The sequence below is a fragment of the Pan troglodytes genome, chromosome 2 (assembly GCF_028858775.2).
Source record: "Pan troglodytes isolate AG18354 chromosome 2, NHGRI_mPanTro3-v2.0_pri, whole genome shotgun sequence".
NCBI lineage: Eukaryota > Metazoa > Chordata > Mammalia > Primates > Hominidae > Pan > Pan troglodytes.
The window spans coordinates 114,948,441-114,966,310 of record NC_086015.1 but is presented as its reverse complement, the minus strand read 5'-3'; the positions used below and the strand labels follow the sequence as shown (position 1 = coordinate 114,966,310).

Below are 17,870 nucleotides of genomic sequence, written 5' to 3'. Positions count from 1 at the left end.
TCTGTTGTTTTTGGGTAAAGAGTTCTGTAGATATCTATCAGGTCAACTTGATCCAGAGCTGAGTTCAAGTCCTGAATGTCTCTGTTGATTTTTGCCTTGATGATCTGTCTAATATTTTCACTGGGGTGTTAAAGTCTCCCACTATTATTGCATGAGAGTCTAAGTCTCTTTGAGGGTCTCTAAGAACTTTCTTTATGAATCTGAGTGCTCCTGTATGTGTGCATATATATTTAGGACAATTAGGTCTTCTTGTTGAATTGAACCATTTACCATTATGTAATGCTCTTCTTTGTCTTTTTTTTTTTTCTTTGTTGGTTTAAAGTATGCTTTGTCAGAGACTAAGACTGCAACCTCTGCTTTTTCCTGTTTTCCATCTGTTTGGCAAATTTCCCTCCATCCCTTTATTTTGAACCTATGTGTGTCTTTGCATGTGAGATGGGTCTCTTGAAGACAGCATACTGACGGGTCTTGGTTCTTTATCCAGCTTGCCATTCTGTGTCTTTTAATTGGGGCATTTAGCCCATTTACATTTAAGATTAATATTGCTATGTGTGGATTTGATCCTGTAATCATGATGCTAGCTGGTTATTTTTCAGACTTGTTTATATGGTTGCTTCATAATGTCAATGGCCTGTATACTTCAGTGTTTTTTTTTGTAGTGGCTGGTAATGGTCTTTCCTTTCCATTTTTAGTGCTTCCTTCAGAACCTCCTGTAAAGCAGATCTGGTGGTAATGCATTCTCTCAGCATTTGCTTGTTTGAAAAGGATATTATTTCTTCTTTATGTATGAAGCTTAGTTTGGCCAGATATGAAATTCTGGGTTGAAAATTCTTTTTTATGTATGTTGAATATAGGCTCCGAATCGCTTCTGGATTGTAGGATTTCTGTTGAGAGGTCCACTGTTAGTCTGATGGGCTTCCCCTTTGTAGGTGACCTGGCCTTGTTCTCTGGCTGCCGTTACCATTTTTTTCTTTCATTTTGACCTTGGAGAATCTGATGATTATGTGTCTTGGGAATGATCTTCTCATGGAGTATCTTACTGGGGTTCTCTGTATTTCCTGAAATTAATGTTGGCTTATATTGCTAGGTTGGTGAAGTTTTCCTGGATGATATGTTTTCCAAGTTGGTTCCATTCTTGTCTCTTTCAGGTAACCCAATCAGTCATAGATTCAGTCTCATTACATAATCCCCTGTTTCTCAAATGTTTTGTTCATTTCTTTTCACTCTGTTTTCTGTTTTTGTTGGCCTGTCTTATTTCAGAAAGACAATCTTCAAGCTCTGAGATTCTTGCCTCCACTTGGTCTATTCTGCTATTAAAGCTTGTGATCGCATTGTGAAGTTCTTGTAGTGTGTTTTTCAGCTCTATCAGGTTGGTTATGTTCCTCTCTATATTGGCTATTTAGGCTGTCAGCTCCTGCATTGTTTTAACATGATTCTTAGCTTCTTTGCATTGGGTTACAATGTGCTCCTTTAGCTCAGTGAACTTCATTTTTATCCATATTCTGAAGGCTACTTCTGTCATTTCAGTGATCTCAGCCTTAGCCAAGATCTGAACCATTGCTGGGCAGGTGTTGAGATTATTTGGAGGAAAGGGAGCATTCTGGTTGTTGGTTTTTTTTCTTTTTTTTTTTTTTAAAGTTTTCAGTGTTTTTGTGCTAATTCTTTCTCATCTTTGTGGGCTTATCTGCCTTTGATCTTTGACTTTGCTGACCTTTGGATGGTTTTTTTGTGTTTTGTTGTTGCTGTTGTGTTTTATGTGTTTTCTTTGAACGACTAGTCTGGGCACTCTTCTGCAGGGCTGCTATGGTTTGCTATGGGTCTGCCCCAGACCCTAGTCATGTTGGTTTTTCCAGTACCTGGAGGTATCATCAGTGAAGGTTGTGAAACAGCAAATATGGCCACCTGCCTATTCCTCTGATAGCTCTGTCCCAGGGGGGTACTGACCTGTTGCTGGCCTGACTGTGCCTGTAGGAGGTGGTTGGAGATTCCAGTTGGAAGATCTCACCCAGTCAAGAAGAATGGAATCAGGGACCTGCTTAAAGATGCAGTCTGGCTGCATTTTGGTAGAGCAGCTCTGCTATGTTGGAGAGCTCTTCAGCCCCCAACTGATTTGGGCTCTTCAAGGCCCACAGCCTGAACTGGCTGAGATGCCCAAAAGCAAATGTCTGCCACACCCACTGGGCATTCTGTCCCAGGAAGAAATTAGAACTCTGTTGGCCATAGAACATGGGTGGGGCTGGCCAGAGGCCCTGGCTGGGAGGGCCCACCCAGTGAGGAGGAATGGATCTGGGTCTGTTTAAAGAAGCAGTCTGGTCATTCCTCAACAAAACAGCTGTGCTGGGGAACTGTGCTGTGGAACTGCCTCTGCTCTGCTCCGTTTGTACTTTCCAGTGCCTACAGGCTGGAAGGGCTGAGTCATCCAAACAACCAAGGTGATGGCCCACCCCTCCCACAAGGCACTGTGTCCCAAGGAGACATCAGAGTTCTGTCCATAGAATACAGTTGGTGGGGGTGGCTGGAGACCCCAGCTGTGAGGTCCTGCCCAGTGAAGAAGAATGGATCAGGGTTATGGCTATTGTTTTGGCTGGCTTCATAGTATTTCATTGAGTTATCTCATCCTATTTGCCGTTTCTTATTGCTGAACATATTTTTCACCCTCTTAATACCCTCTCACTCCTACTCATGTACACAGATTTTGGGTTACTATCAATAACATCATAAATGTTTTCTCCCTGTCTCATCCCTTATATCTCCATCAAAAGCAAATGCTGTCCTGAATGTTTATAATTATTATTCACTTATAAAGCTTAAAATTTTATATCACATATTAGTCTAAGGCATTTGGTGTTTGATTATACTTGCTTTAAAATTTCATTAGAAAATATGCCATATGTTGTTATTTGGTATTTACTTTTTAATTCAACATAATGTTATTAAGATTCATTCATGCTTTTGTATATGGTTGCCATTCACTTGTTTTTCATTGCTCTTTAATATTATATTTTATTAGTATACTACAATTTATTTATCTGTCCTCCTGACTATGGCCATTTAGATTACTTAAAGTTTTTGCTATATGAACAGTGTTTCCTCCAAACATTTGTGTGCATATCTCATGCATAGATGTACTAATTTTGGAGGGATTTTTATATCTAGGAATAGAATTGTTGGATTGTAGGTATGCACATATTCAGCTTTGAAATACAATGCCAAAGGATGGTGGAAAGTGATGGTACCACCAGTAACATATAAGAAATTATGTTGAAAGGATGCTGGATAAATCCTATTCAATAGTTGGCAATATCAGATTTCTTAATTTTTGTAAACTGATTACATATAAAATGATTTTCTAATTCTAGTCTTCATTTATATTTCCTGATTACCAGAGAGACTGAGCATTTCTTTTTCTTTTTTTTTTTTTTTTGAGGTGGAGTCTTACTCTGTCACCCAGGCTGGAGTGCAGTGGCACAATCTCGATCTTGGCTCACTGCAAGCTATGCCTCCCGGGTTCACACCATTCTCCTGCCTCAGCCTCCCGAGTAGCTGGGACTACAGGTGCCCACCACCAAGCCTGGCTAATTTTTTGTATTTTCAATAGAGATGGGGTTTCACTGTTAGCCAGGATGGTCTCGATCTCCTGACCTCGTGATCCACCCGCCTCAGCCTCCCAAAATGCTGGGATTACAGGCGTGAGCCACTGCGCCCAGCCGAGATTGAGCGTTTCTTTAGATGTTTCTAGCCATGTGTGTTTCATGTTTTGTGGTGTGACTTTTGTTCATTTTGTCATATTTGTTATTAATTTGTAGGCATTCTTTGTAATCTCTTGATGTAAAATTTTGATCCTTAGTCAATTACATATTCCTGATTCATTTTCAATTATATGTATGGCAAATATGTTCCCCAGATTGTAGCTTGCTTTTTGTTTTACTTTTTAAAGACGTCTTTTGATGAACCCAAGTTTCTTAATTTTATTCTAATTTTTACATATTTTTTATGGTTATGTCTCTTTGTTAAGCCCTTCCCTACTCCAATGCAGGAGGAAATCCACATTTATTTTATTCCATGTTTTAATGTTTTGCTTTTGACATAAAGATCTTAAATTATATAGAGTTATTTTTGTGTAATGTGCATGGAAGGGGTACATTTTAATTTTTTTTCTTATCAATAATCACTATTTCTAGATCCTTTTGCTGAACAGTCTCCTCTTTTCACAGTAATCTGCCATACCATCTTTGATAGACACTTAAGTTCCATTTATTTTTAGATTTCTTTCTATGCTCCCCCTTCTGAATACTGTCTTTTCAATTCTTATATTTGGGTACTGGGTTCACAGGTGTCTATTACATTATTAACATATTTATTAAAAGAAATATGTTAAATTACAGAGGGTCATGCATCGACCAATGATGAAAGTGTCTCATGAATTAAATATTATGATTAATTCAAATCTGTGAGCCTGAGGGCCATCAAAAAGATAAAATAAATAAATAATGCTACAAAGAGCAGTCCTATTTCTCTCTTTCTTGACTAAGGACAAGTTCCCAGGAATGAGGGAGCAAGCGTATACAAAATATTTTTAAAGGTTTTAACTGTAAAACTTAAATGCTTTCCAAAGGGACATACACATTACGCTTTGTGGCAAAGAGTCTAGCATTTAAATTCAGAGTTCTGGCCCTGTGGCATCCATTATCCTCTCTCCTTTTGCTCCAGCCTCCTTCCTTACCACTTCCCCACCACACTGATCGTTGTCTAATACCACTAAGAGGCAATATATTTCTTCTTCAGATCCTGTCTGTATCTGCTAAAGCAGCACCTACAGACTCTACTGCTAGTTGGCCAGATTAAAAGGAAGAATGAAACAATTTCTGGCCTCACGTTGGTTTCTCTCTCTTTTCATTTTTATTACTGATATGCATTTTCTAGCTAGTTTGCTCTTTCCCCAAATATACTCACAGCTTGCTCTTTCGGGTTGACTGGTTATAGCATTGCTCAGATGTCACCTTCCTCAGTAAGACCTTTCAAGACTGCCCATTTAAAATGGCAACCCTTCACTCTCGATTCCCACTGTCTCCCTCCTGTGCCTTTTTATCATATAACTTATCACCACTTGTCTGTCTCCCCTTAATCAGAATTTGGAGCTTAGATCTCTTTTGTCCATGGGTGTAGTCTCAGCATCTACAACAATACTTTAAACATGATAGATGCTTTGTGAACATTTGCAAATATTATTACAAACAAAGCACATAGATGTCGTTCAATATATCTGTCAGATGAATGACTGAAGTCCAGAGGACTCAAGGGACCCACGATTATACTTAACATTTTTTGGCATCTGTCCCACTGGAGGTCCAGGGATAGTTGAAGCCTCGGGTAGTCATACTGGAATTGCTGGCTGAAAGACAAAATTATTTTCAGAATCCAGCTTTTTCCGAAAGCTGTAATTTAACTTTGCTTTGATGCACAGAATTTTTAATCTATGTGACTTTGGGGAAATCTGAAATTGAAAATGTGCTTCCCTATGCAGGAACACTAGCTGGCATATTAAGCAAAAGCTCTGTAGTTTATGTTTAATGCCAGCTTGTCACTGATTTGTGTTCTTTTTCTCTTCTTGTCACAAACTCAGATCACTGAGAGTATTGTGAAGACTACTTTAATATTACCTTAAAATCCCTTGACAAATAAAAGATACAATATAATAAATCACCAGCCCTTATTTTTTAAGATTATAGAAATTGTCATATCAATATATAGTCACCTCAGAGTAACCCAAAACCAAGATATTAACAAACATCAAGTTAAAAATACAGCTGTTTGCTGAAACGTCAACATTATAGAAGCAGTAGTAAAACTTGTGAGTGTGTTGTCTCTTTCCAATCACGTAGGAAAACTTTGCTGAACTCACATTGAGGAGTGGTGTTTGGCCTCAAGGCACTCACATCTACACGGGTCACTGAAGATGTAGCTGGATATCCTATTTTGAAAATAAAATTCCCAAATTATTATATGTATTTACATTCGTATGTTTAACTGTGCCACTACATTTAACAAGAGCCTGGAATATTAGAGTTGGAAAGAATCTTAGTGAACAGCCTCATTTTATAAATGATAAAACCGAATCCAAAAAGAATATGCTTGTGGTTAAATAATCAATATCCAATATCATTTCTTTGCTTTTAACCCGGTTCTCCTAATTCTAAATGTATTATATTCATACTTTCAAAATACATTTCAGTGTCTACTGTATGCCAGACTCTATTCTGCACGCTGGGGATATAGCAATAAACAATGAAGACAGGGTCCCTGCTCTCATGAAACTTACCTTATAGTGAATTTTCACAAATACTACTGTGAAAATAGTATCTTCACATGCTAAATATGGTTTCATATTTACTTCAATTGTTAGTTTGCAAAGTCATTTCTCCATCTTTATACTCCATAATTGTTACATTCTCTTCCTTCCCCCTCACTCCCCCAAAATGAAAGACTGATTCATATTCATTTGACAATAGCTCTATATTTTAGAACTAATATATAAAGCAAGGTAGATTAAAGAAGAATATCCAACAACAGTCCATTGAAATCAGGTTTATATCTCTTGGAAAGAAAAATTTTAAACACATTTTGTGTGCATTTCTCTTTTGGTCCAAAATGTATTTAAGGTGGTTTATATCAATGTGCAATACAAGAAGATAAAAGCAGAAAGGCAAAATAGGAACAAGGAAAATACAGTAGAAAAATTATGTTGAGTCCTGTTGAAACCTAAACAGGGATAGTGGACAAAGTGCATTTACTGATGTCCTATGCTCTTAGTAGATGTGGGCCCCACATTTGGTGGGACCTTTCTGGTAGGAAGTGCTAAGAAATAAAGAGTATAGGTTATGTGCTTGATGAATATAATAAGATAAAAACAGTATTATTATGAATAGCTAGAGAAATAGTTATTCTTTTTGTGGTGATTAAAAAGAAACTTCCCCAGATCCTCATAAAAAGAACGCTGTATAATTGTGTAAATTATCCTATAAAATATCATTACAGTAAGATAGCCAGTATGTTCATTCATCCTCAAGCTTTAGTTAGTAGTGAATGGCAGCCAGCTTTCCTGGTACCTCAGTTATGTGAAAGGACATGCCTTAAATAGAGAACATGGGCAATCAAATCAAATGAATAAGTTGGCATTGTGGTTTATGCATTTATAAGTAGTTCACATCCAGAGGTCATCAATGATAACCTTTTTTTGCAATGCAGCCTATCAATGAACTACAAAAAGATACTTACACACCGTGGCTTCATGATTAAAAGAGTCATACATATAAAATACTTAGAAGAGTGCCTGACATGTAGTAAATGCTAAAAAGTATGTCTTAGAATCTGTAAAATAGGTCACTTGCAGTTTATCAGATGTTGATAATACAAGCATATTCTAACTATAGGCCACTTGAATCTCCTGAGGAGTTCCACAATTGCCCCATTTACCTTGGTCTTTCTGGAAGAAAGTTGATCTAAGGTAACTAATTCCTTCTTCCCCAGGCCTGGCCCAAGTCAAGAACTACATTCCAAAGTGTTGTACTAGAAAAGGGCTAATAGTCAGAAATAAAGAGTGTGATAGTAGGCTGGGGCATTAGCTTTGTGGTAGGGTAATAACTTTTCACTGGCAGAATCACCTACAATTCTTCTCCTCTGCCATCCCACTGAGCCATCAGTACCAGATTCTTGTGCGGTAATTGTAACTTCTAGCTCACTGCCTCCCACCATTCATCAAAGGCTGTATTAATAGAAAAATTGCACAAGATTGACTACCTAAAGCATATATGATGCTTTTGTAGATTGCTTTGAACTGAGTATTGGAACTACATTCCTAGTCACTGTGGAATTGCTCTTATATAGTACTGAGGATTTTCCCATTGGCTGACACTAGATGACAGTCTAATACGATGCGGGGAGGGGTCGCCATTGTTGACTTGCAGTGAGAAAGTTCCTGGGACTGTGCTCCACCACGCCCTCTAGAGGAGGGCCCAGGCAGTCTCTGCATTAAGAGCGGCTGTGCTTCTGGACAACTGCCTTGTTATACAATTTTACAAACCTGTGGATCACCAAGTGATTTATAATTTTATTTCTCTCATTAAGAAGACTTTGCTTTTGTTCTCTCTGCAGCAATTCCTTCAGTTACCTCTTTTCAAAATTCTGTATTGTTAGGTATTTTTAAAGTTACTTCATATTCCTTTTGGGACAAGACAAGGTAAAAATTATATAGAAGAAAATAAATAAATTAGGTATAAGTAATTTGAACACTGTGAGATACTGAGAGATATGATAGGCTCTTCCTAATGAATAAAGATGGTTCTTTCCTCCTTCCTCCCCTCCCTTCTCTCTCTCATGCTGAGAATTAATCTCCAAAAGTATTTGCTGAGAGACTTGGTAAGTAAATTCAAAGGAATTGTTCTTAACAGTCGTGCTATGATAACAATTGTCATAATGAGGATGATGAAAAAGATCTAGGAAATAAACATCAAAGAACTTAATATTTATTTGTAAACTACATGACCACTACCTAGAAATCTCAGTCTAATAAGCAACTGCCAGCAGCCTTTAAAAATATATCTTACCTGCAAGCAACAGACACTTTCCTATGCCAGCCTGGTTGCCCACACTGGGTGCTGGCACTGACCAGGACATGTGATTTAATTCTGGCAGGAATCACAGGAATCCTGATGAAGTATAACTTGATTGGGAATTTCATTTATATTAAAATGACTGATTAAATATTCTCTTCTGGAGGTCAGAAAATAATGTGACATAAATCATTTCTCAAGGTTTACTGCAGGAGAAGGAGAACTCACTCATTTGATTCTACCTATTATGTTATTTAGGGACCTTGTTGGGGGAGAAACATGCCTCAGGGATGCATGCTGCCTTAATCCTTGTGTGACTATGTCTCTGCCCCAACTTAGACATCTACGTTGCTTTACCCTTCTCACACACAGTGCTGTGGAGTACACTGAGGGCTGAATACATGCCAAGTGTGGGGAACAAAAGAATCAATGATACCTAGTCTCCTAGTCTCTTTCCCCAGGGAGCACAAAGTTATTTCACTCCTATTGGTCTCCAGCTGAATTTTCTTTAGACTTTCACTTGAGGGTCTGAACCAACTTGACAGGTTATTGGGATAATGACCCCTTTACTATGGGACCTCACTCATTATGTAGAAGTCAGAGTTAAAGTCTTTTAGAGAACTATGTAGTTCCTAGATAAATTAAATCTACCCCTCTCTCTCCCACTTTACACTATGGTTCAAGGTTAAGGCCCCTTCACATTCCATGACCTGATCTCTAAAAATCTTCACGTAGTCCTCTCTTGCTACTCCCTGCATACATTTTTTTATTTGTTCAACCAACATTTGAGAGTCTCTAAATTTCAGGCACTGTGCTTGGCACTGGGAATACTGCTCTCCTGGAGTTTAAGTTTATGAAGGAGATGGACATCAACCAGATGATCACATAAGCCAATTCAAATGCTAGAACATATTAAAGCAGGGATAGCCCAGTCAGAGTCCCAGGAAAGCTTTCCCAAGGAATTTAGTGGGAGATTGTGGCCAGTGGAGGGAGGGTGGGAGCTTTCAGGCAGAGGCCATAGCCGTGCAAAAGCCCAGTGTGTGGTCCCACATATCATGGATTAGTAATAGCCATCTCTGGCACCTGTCCATTCCAGGGCTGGGCTCGGGGTGTTTTTTCCATGTGCTGAGTTGAGCTGGATGTGAGAGCTAGGTGGGGCGTTACCTGCCAAAGTGCATATCCAAGACAAAAGCAGCAGGAGAACAGTGACCAAACTGGCACAGTGTGCAGCAACACTGCTTATTTCTTAGGAGTTTTGTTCTGTTTTAAAAAGTCCCTTCTTAGAACCTGACCTGGAGATTCTGTAACTATATAAGAACATGTCTGACTGTCTCTTGATATCATGCAGAGAATTAAAAAATTTTATTTGCATTCCTCATAGCCATGTTTTTGAAAGATTCATATTGATCATATATTTCCAGATGTGAGAAAGCTTGCTTTGTACCTTTTGTTTTAAGGCTAAGTTTATATTTCACAACATAGCAAAATCTCTTCAATATTCAATAGTGTGTTCTAAATCATGAGATACTATGTAGGCAAGTAAGATGACAAACTTTGTGATAGGGAGTTGATGGCTTTGTTTGCTGACTGTTTATTCCTTCTTCAGTGTGGATGTTTATTATTATCAAATCTTGCAAGTATCCAGAGTTACACTATAATGACCCATGTCTCCAGGAAATAAGATGAAATTTGGAGGTAAACACTACTTCACACAAAATGTTTTGTTTATACTAGCTCAGAAATGGCCATGAGGTTACATGAGGAGGTTTGAAGCCTTCCTGGCTCATTTCTATTTTAACTCTTTAAAAATTTTTTCACTAAAATAAAAAAAACCCATCCTTTTATGCTATCACTGGAAATTCAATTAAGTTAGAAGACAGCTCCAGTCAGTGCTGAATTGAGTGGGCAGACAGAAACATGTTCTAAAAGAGCTAATTCTGGTCATCTCCATGTGACATCATTAAGCAGAACTGAATCTCTTAACCTATACTCTTGCCAGTCTTCCTAGTGACCTAACTGCTAGAGAAAGGAAAGGTAGAGGAAGGCTAGAAGATCTATGGTTGATTAACTTTTGGGAAATACTGAAATATTTTCCAAACAACATAGATTTTAAAAATAATTTAATATGGACCTAATATGCCAAATAAAAGAAGCAAGTGAGCAGTTGCAAAGTAGCATAAGGGGAGCATAAATAATAAGCTGGTAACTAAAGAATAAGCTGGTAACTTAAAAAAAAAGTGAGGCCGGGCGCAGTGGCTCACGCCTGTAATCCTAGCACTTTGGGAGGTTGAGGCAGGTGGATCACGAGGTCAGGAGATCGAGACCATCCTGGCTAACATGGTGAAACCCCGTCTCTACTAAAAATACAAAAAATTAGCCGGACATGTAGTCCCAGCTACTCGGGAGGCTGAGGCAGGAGAATGGCGTGAACCTGGGAGGCGGAGCTTGCAGTGAGCTGAGATCGTGCCACTGTACTCCAGCCTGGGCAACAGAGTGAGACTCTGTCTCAAAAAAAAAAAAAAAAGAGAAATAAATTTGTTCATTGTTTCCTCCTTCAAGGAATTAAAAATTACATATAAAGGTCTTGATTTATTTTGAGGTGGTTTTTGCTTACTAGACTCTTAATCATGACATTTCTTCTCAGACTGGACAGTATGAGTCATAGCTTCATTGTTGTTTTTTATGCACTTTCACATTTGATTCTCCTAATAATTGTATGAACTAGATAATGTTACTCTCATTTTTTTAAGATAAGGAAACTACTACAGAGGTGAAATTGTCACGGGATCCTTGGGGTGTTGCTTTGCCAGCCAGAAATTCTGTGGCCAGTGGCACCTTCTGCCTGAGTATTGATCACACTTCTGGGCTCATTCCACCCACTTGGTTCGGCAGGCTGTGCTTGGTCTGTGCTACCAGCCTGGATCCCACACGTGCCAAGGGTGAGCCAGGTGCAGAGCAGCAAGGGGTGTGTGAACGAGTGAGCGTGGGGTCTGGCCACCGCACACAGCCAGGCACACTGGCTGCTGAGGCAGGGTGGGAATCTCCAGGCTCCAGCATGGGTGCTGACTCTGTGTGAGGCTGCTGCTGGACCAGATGTATTGCAAGCAGTTTCTGCTGCAGGCACTGGTGTCTGGACAAGGGGAACACTGTGGCACCAGAAAGCTTGGAGATGCCAGGAACTGTAGAGCTCCAAAGAGGGTTTTACAGCCCTGGCCCGGGAGGCCTTAGGTCTGGGCTCCCTGAAGGGCCACAGCTCTTCTCTCCTTCTCATTGCTTGCAATGTGGTGAGCAGGTGGGAGGTGTGTTTCAGCTGGGTTTGTGTTACAACTCTTTCAGTTCCACCATTCAGTAGGTCCCAAGTTCTTGTCTCGCCCCCAAGAAGAATGAGGTATGCAAACAACTGGAGGGTGAGCAAGGTGGAGAGGAGCTTCACTGAGCCACTGAACAGCTCTCAGGAGACCTGAAGTGGGTAGTTCCTTTCCATATGCAGGCTGTCCCAATGAGTGTCCAGCTCTCAGCAGAGAGGAGACCTGTAGTGGGTAGCTCCTTTCTGCAGGCAAGTTGTCTGGATGAGGAGACCCATAGTGGGTAGCTCCCTCCCACAGCTGGTAGTCTTGACTTCTTTCTGAGTCTGGCTGAATCCCCGGTTTTTCATGGGCTCGGAAGGGAGAAAGTGCATGGTGATTGGTCCATAGATGGCCATAGGCAGGCCAGGAAAAAGCACTATCCAATTGGCCCAATGGTCATCGATGAAGTTATTACTCATATCCATGGACTTCACCTGGAACTGGCAGCCTGGCTCCCAGGCTTCAGGCCATGCCTGGCCTGAAGGTGGGGTTTCACTGGGGACCTACACCTTTCCATCCAGGAACCTAGTCAGCCTCCCACTGTCATCATGCCTTCCATAGCCCAGGCTGTTTGCACCAAATGGCACCTGCAGGCCTGCACCCAGCTGCCCTCAGCCCATCTCCACCTGCTGCCTCCTTCCTGTGCTCCTTGGCGCCCAAAGTCTGGAGGGGGCCAAGGTGGGGATTGGTGTGTCAGTGCTGCCCCAAGTGTGCACACACCTGGCCAGGTTGAGACAGTGCCTGGGCTGAGCCTCAACTTTGCTCCGAAATTGGAGCAGGTGCTGGGAGTGGGAAGAGTCCAGGGGGTGGAAGCAGGCCCTTCTGAGCCTGCAGAAGCGAGGGTGTTCCCAGGCCCTCGAGAGCACAGGGGTGTCAGGGTCTGGAGCCACAGCTGGGTGGCTGCAGCTGCCCTGAAAGCCCAGGGCTCCTGCCCTGCCAAGTCAGTAGGGGGCAGGCTCCCTCCTGTTCTCAGCCTCTACGGGCTCAACAGTCCCAGCCAGGCCTCCCTCGCTACAGCTGGCATCCCCACAGCAGCTAGTCCAGTCGGGCAGCTGCTGCCATCAGAATGACTTGCTCTAGGCTACAGAGCCAGTAGGTGGCAGAGACAACAACTGAACCCAAGGCTGTCTCACACTAAAGACTATATTTATTCCATTCTGGTAGCCTTATAAGTGTAGTTAGCCTTGTTGCAGCATGCATCATAATCATCAGGGCCTAGCCACGGAAGAGCTCACTCATGATGTCTAGCACACAACCGCCCAGAATAGCAGGCCTTTGATAGCTTCTCTTCCTGTTCCACCACCACCTTTCAGCTTCCTGTCATAAGACTACCCAGACATCAGCCCTAGCCAGATGGCTTTTCTTTAGGGAGACATCCTCTACATCCCCTAAAGCCTTCCTTTGTTAATCTCTTCTTTTTTGTACTTAAAAAAATTCTCCATTTAAAAAATATTTACTGAATTATCAATACTTATTGGTAACCATGTGTTATCATTGTTCTAGGTGATACAGCTGTATCAGTAGACAAATAAGATAAAAAACACTGCCCTCATCAGATTTACTTTTTGTGTGTGTGGAGAGGAGCCAAACAGGTAACTTATAGACGGTGTTAAAATGTGTTATGGAGAAAATACAGCCAAAAAGGGGAACAGGAAACGGGGTGGGAGGCAGCTGCAATTTAAAATATGATGGTCATGGAGTACCTCATCGAGAAGGTGACATTTGAACAAAAATTTCGAGAAGATGAGGGTGTGATCCATGTAGATATTTGGGGGAAGAATTTTTCAGGCATAGGAAGTGAGGTTAAAAGGCCCTGAGATGAGAGAAATCCTGGTATGTTGAAGAAACAGCTAGGAGGCTAGCTTCGCTGAGCAAAGCAAGAGAAAGGGAGAGGGCAGTCGTGGGGGACATATCAAGTAGGGTATAATGTGGCTTTTCATGCTAACTGTAGATTTCTGCTCCTCTTTACTGCCCACTTCCCTCCTCCCCTCACTAGATGTTGGTCCTTGTGAGCCTGGTTTTGTTTACATCAGTATCTATCTCATCTCAAGTAGATACATAATTCTAAACCTAGATTATTTGCTTTCATTCTAAACCTAGATTATTTTTATTAAAACACACACGCACACAGACACACACATACACACACACCCCTTAGACAAAGACAGACTGGTCAATCAGCCACTCTATTTCCTATCTTGGGTTCTTACTGTATTTCCAAATGGATTTAGAGGTTCTAATAATAGAATACAACATGTTGACACTTACTGTGAACCAAGTGCTATAGTAGGTATTTTGTTTGCTTAGTCTCTTCTGTTGCTTTTAATCACCCTTAGAAGAAGGAACCACCCACGTGAAAGCTTTCCCTTTTCTGCATTCTCCTGTCTCCCTTCATGTTCCTCAAGCATCCTCACCTTTGGCCAATGCTTCTAGAACTCAGTGTTTATTTTCCATCCATCACACTATTGCTAAGAACTACAGCTTTCTGTGGATCCTCTCAGTGGGTTAACCATCACCTCATCATGTTTGCTTCATTTTCACTTTATTTCCTTTAACTCTTCAATGGTTAATGCAGAACAAAATTTTTAAATGGAATCCTTGCACCTTCATTTCAGATGAGGTTCCAAAGGTTAAGAACCATAGTACAGGGCACAAGCCACCTCACGTTGAAAGCAGGGTTCTAGCCCACCTATGCAGGACATGCGAGGCAGTGTGGAGTGGGACCTGTCAGTGGTGGTCCATCATCAACCTCAAAGCTGTGTGACGGGGTGGGAGCAGACTGGCTAAGAGTTCCTTTGAAGGGTCCTGTGCATCAGGCCCTCCCTCATGGAGAAGATGAAGAAGAATCCGCTCCTTCACTTTAGACAAAGCGAAGTGTGGATCTGAGAGAAATACTCAGATCTCTTGACCTGTGTGTCCTGGAATTTAGGACAAAGGGGCATGGTGCCTTACTCAGGCTGGAGAGGCTGCATTAGGAGTCCATGGTTGGTTAGCAGCTCTGAATGAGTATGGAGAAGAGAGACAGGGCCACACTGGTGAAGAGGAGCACTTCCCCCATAGAGTAGGCAAAGGTGCATATTTTTCCAGACATAATAGGGTGCCATGAAAAGAATCTCACTCAGGAAGAACACCTAGAGGAACAAAGAAGCCCCCAAGAGGAGCTGACCTTCAGAAGTTTAGAGGCTGCAGGGAGAAGGAAGCAGAAGACCAGAAGAGAGGCATGGCCTGCACCAAGGGACAGCAGCCATAGGACAGTCAGGGATTTCCGAAAAATCTGCCAGAGTGCCCCATGAAGTCAATATGGCAATTTTTATTCTCCTCATCCAGAGGACACCTAAGTCAGATTACATCCAGCCTATTAAGGAAGTTCCTTCCTTACCTACCTCTCCCTCTTCTTCTTACGCCATTCCCCATAAAGAGGGACCGAAGCCAGCAGCTAGGAGCGGAGGAGAGGATGAAGCCAAGCCAGGGAATCAGAGACATTTCCCGTCTCTTCCCTACCCCCACCTCACATATCCCAGTGTTTCCAAGTTGAGTTAGAGCCACACTTGGGGGAAGGAAGAGGAAAGAAGTTCTGGACTAAATTAACTTTTTTGAGTTTTGACATTACATTTGACAAGAGTTTTTAATTATTGACACCGGTCTGTTCTTGTGGCTGAAAGGGACCAGATGACATTTATTATATGGAAATCACCAAAAAAGCCAAATAATCTGTCTGAAATTTCTTTTAGAGGCCAAGAAAAAATTATTCAATATATCTCATTTGAACAGAGAAGAATGGAAACAGTAAAAATTATTCTTTGCTAACCTACCGGTTTAGCTTATTTAATCAACCAAGTACAAAGGTAAAAGTTATTTGTAAGTTTCAAGCTGCTGGTTAACTTATCTGGTTAGTCAGACTCTGTTATTTAAGATTTTGCCTTATTCCAATGTAAAACTGAACCTAAAAATTTAACTTATTGTCTCAAATAGAAATATTTCCATTGGGCCTTTCATTCTATCACTATAGCACCTATCGGCATAGCACAGACTTAGACTTAGCCATCTAGTTTCTGGACAAATGTGTAATTGCTCTCCATCAATTCACCTGCAGCACAAAGAGCCTTTAAACACAGTAGTGACATTAACTGGAAAATATAGGCCTTCAACTACATTTAAACACATTTGAATCAGCTTCATCATTTGAATCAGCTTCATCAATCTGTGTGGTCAGGATAACGTGGGCACTGACCTTCAGCCTAGCATAAAGGAGACATGTGGTGTGAAACCTAAACCTAAATCTAAACCCTGCATAAAATTTTTCTCATGTGGGAGGCAGATTGTTTGGGGCATGTGCTGACTAAATGGGGAATAATAATGTGTATTGCTGGCTTACTGGTCCAGAAAGGGTTTCAGGACTCCCTTGGGGAAGATGACAGTAAGCAGGACAGAGCTCATCATGCATCATGTGGTGAGCTTGTAGATACTCAATAATTATGAAATAAACTGAAAAATAGGTCAACTGATAGCTTTTACCCTGAGGAATCTCACCCCAAGGGGAGTAACTGAATAGATGAATACCCAAAGTAAACTAGTCATCAAGAAGGCTAACCTTGACTTACAGGTGACAGATGTAGAAAAAAGAAAAATCCTTTTAACAGTCTGCAGAATGTTGTGTGCCCCAGGTGGAAGGTGGTGAAAAAGATACAATAAACAGAATTTCCCAGGATTCAAGGAAAAGCATTGGAGTTTTGTATGGATTCTGTAGATTCATATCTACAGTGAGAATTATATGATAATATTGTTGATGGCAGGGGTGGGCTACAAATGCAGGAGGGGTTTCTCTAATTTATTTCCAACTGAGGAAATGTTATCTTCACTCTCAGATGCTGCATGTCTCAGGAAAACACTGGTCTGAAAAAGGGAGAGATTAATATAAGCATAGGTGTCATGTTTGACCTTTTCCTAAGACCTATAACAGCTTCACACTAGAAGGGATTTATTCAGTGTCTAAAGACATTTATTCAGCACCAACCATGTACTCTTTGAGGCAGTAGGACTCAAGGTCTGAAGTCTGTCTGGGCTCAATACTGGCTCATCTACTTTCTGCATGACTTTGGGTGAGTTATTTAACCTCTTTGTGCCTCAGTATCTTCATCTGTAAAGTGGGATAATAATAGTACCTAAGTAATTGTGTTGTTGGGAGGATTCAATGAGAAAATACATTTACTAGTTTAGAACAGTCCATACACATTGGAGGCAACCAACAAATATTAATATTATTGCTTAGTATTGTTATACAATCATGGCAGTTGGTAAACATTTTTATGTAATTGCTAGGAAAAAATGGAAAGGTCCTTGTATGATTGTTCTCTGAAAACCTTTTTAGTCCCTGTATTTAGGCAGACAATCCTGGTGAGCCTCTGTTGCAGCACTCTCCATTTCTACAAATGCCCATTCTAGTTCAGATCATATCATTTTTTTAACCACCTTCGTGATCATGGAAAATAAACTTAAACCACTTTAAATCTATATCATTTAGTCTTCTTTCTCCCTGCTGTTGCAACTATCACCTACCATATACATAACTGCTGTTTTCCTGACATTTTCCCACATACGAAAAAAGCCATAGTGGCTATTTGTTGTTCAGATCACAGCCCCAATTCATAGCCCATTAGTTGACGTTTAAACACAGTAGTGACATTAACTGGACAATACAGGCCTTCAACTACATCTAAACACATTTGAATCGGCCTCATCAATCTGCGTGGTCAGGATAACATGGGCACTGACCTTCAGTCCAGCATAAAGGAGACATGCTGGGCTGTGGGCTATGAATTGGGGCTAAATGAGTTGAAGCTCATCTTTACCTTGTTCTACCCCACCTAATCAACCCTTAGCCCTCTCCCAACAAGCAATGTCAGAACTCCTGCTT

At 40.9% G+C, this 17,870-nt stretch overlaps 1 protein-coding gene across 1 annotated transcript in view; it reads right to left on the bottom strand.

Annotated features, from left to right (window-relative positions):
- CD96 (CD96 molecule) overlaps nt 1-17,870 on the bottom strand; it is a 105,310-nt gene that overhangs the window by 22,605 nt on the left and 64,835 nt on the right. Inside the window, exons 11-12 of the mRNA XM_063806963.1 lie at nt 5,903-5,971; nt 5,321-5,392 (exon numbers count right to left, since the gene is read on the bottom strand). Of these exons, the coding sequence (XP_063663033.1) occupies nt 5,321-5,392; nt 5,903-5,971 (141 nt within the window). The remainder of the gene's footprint in view (nt 1-5,320; nt 5,393-5,902; nt 5,972-17,870) is intronic.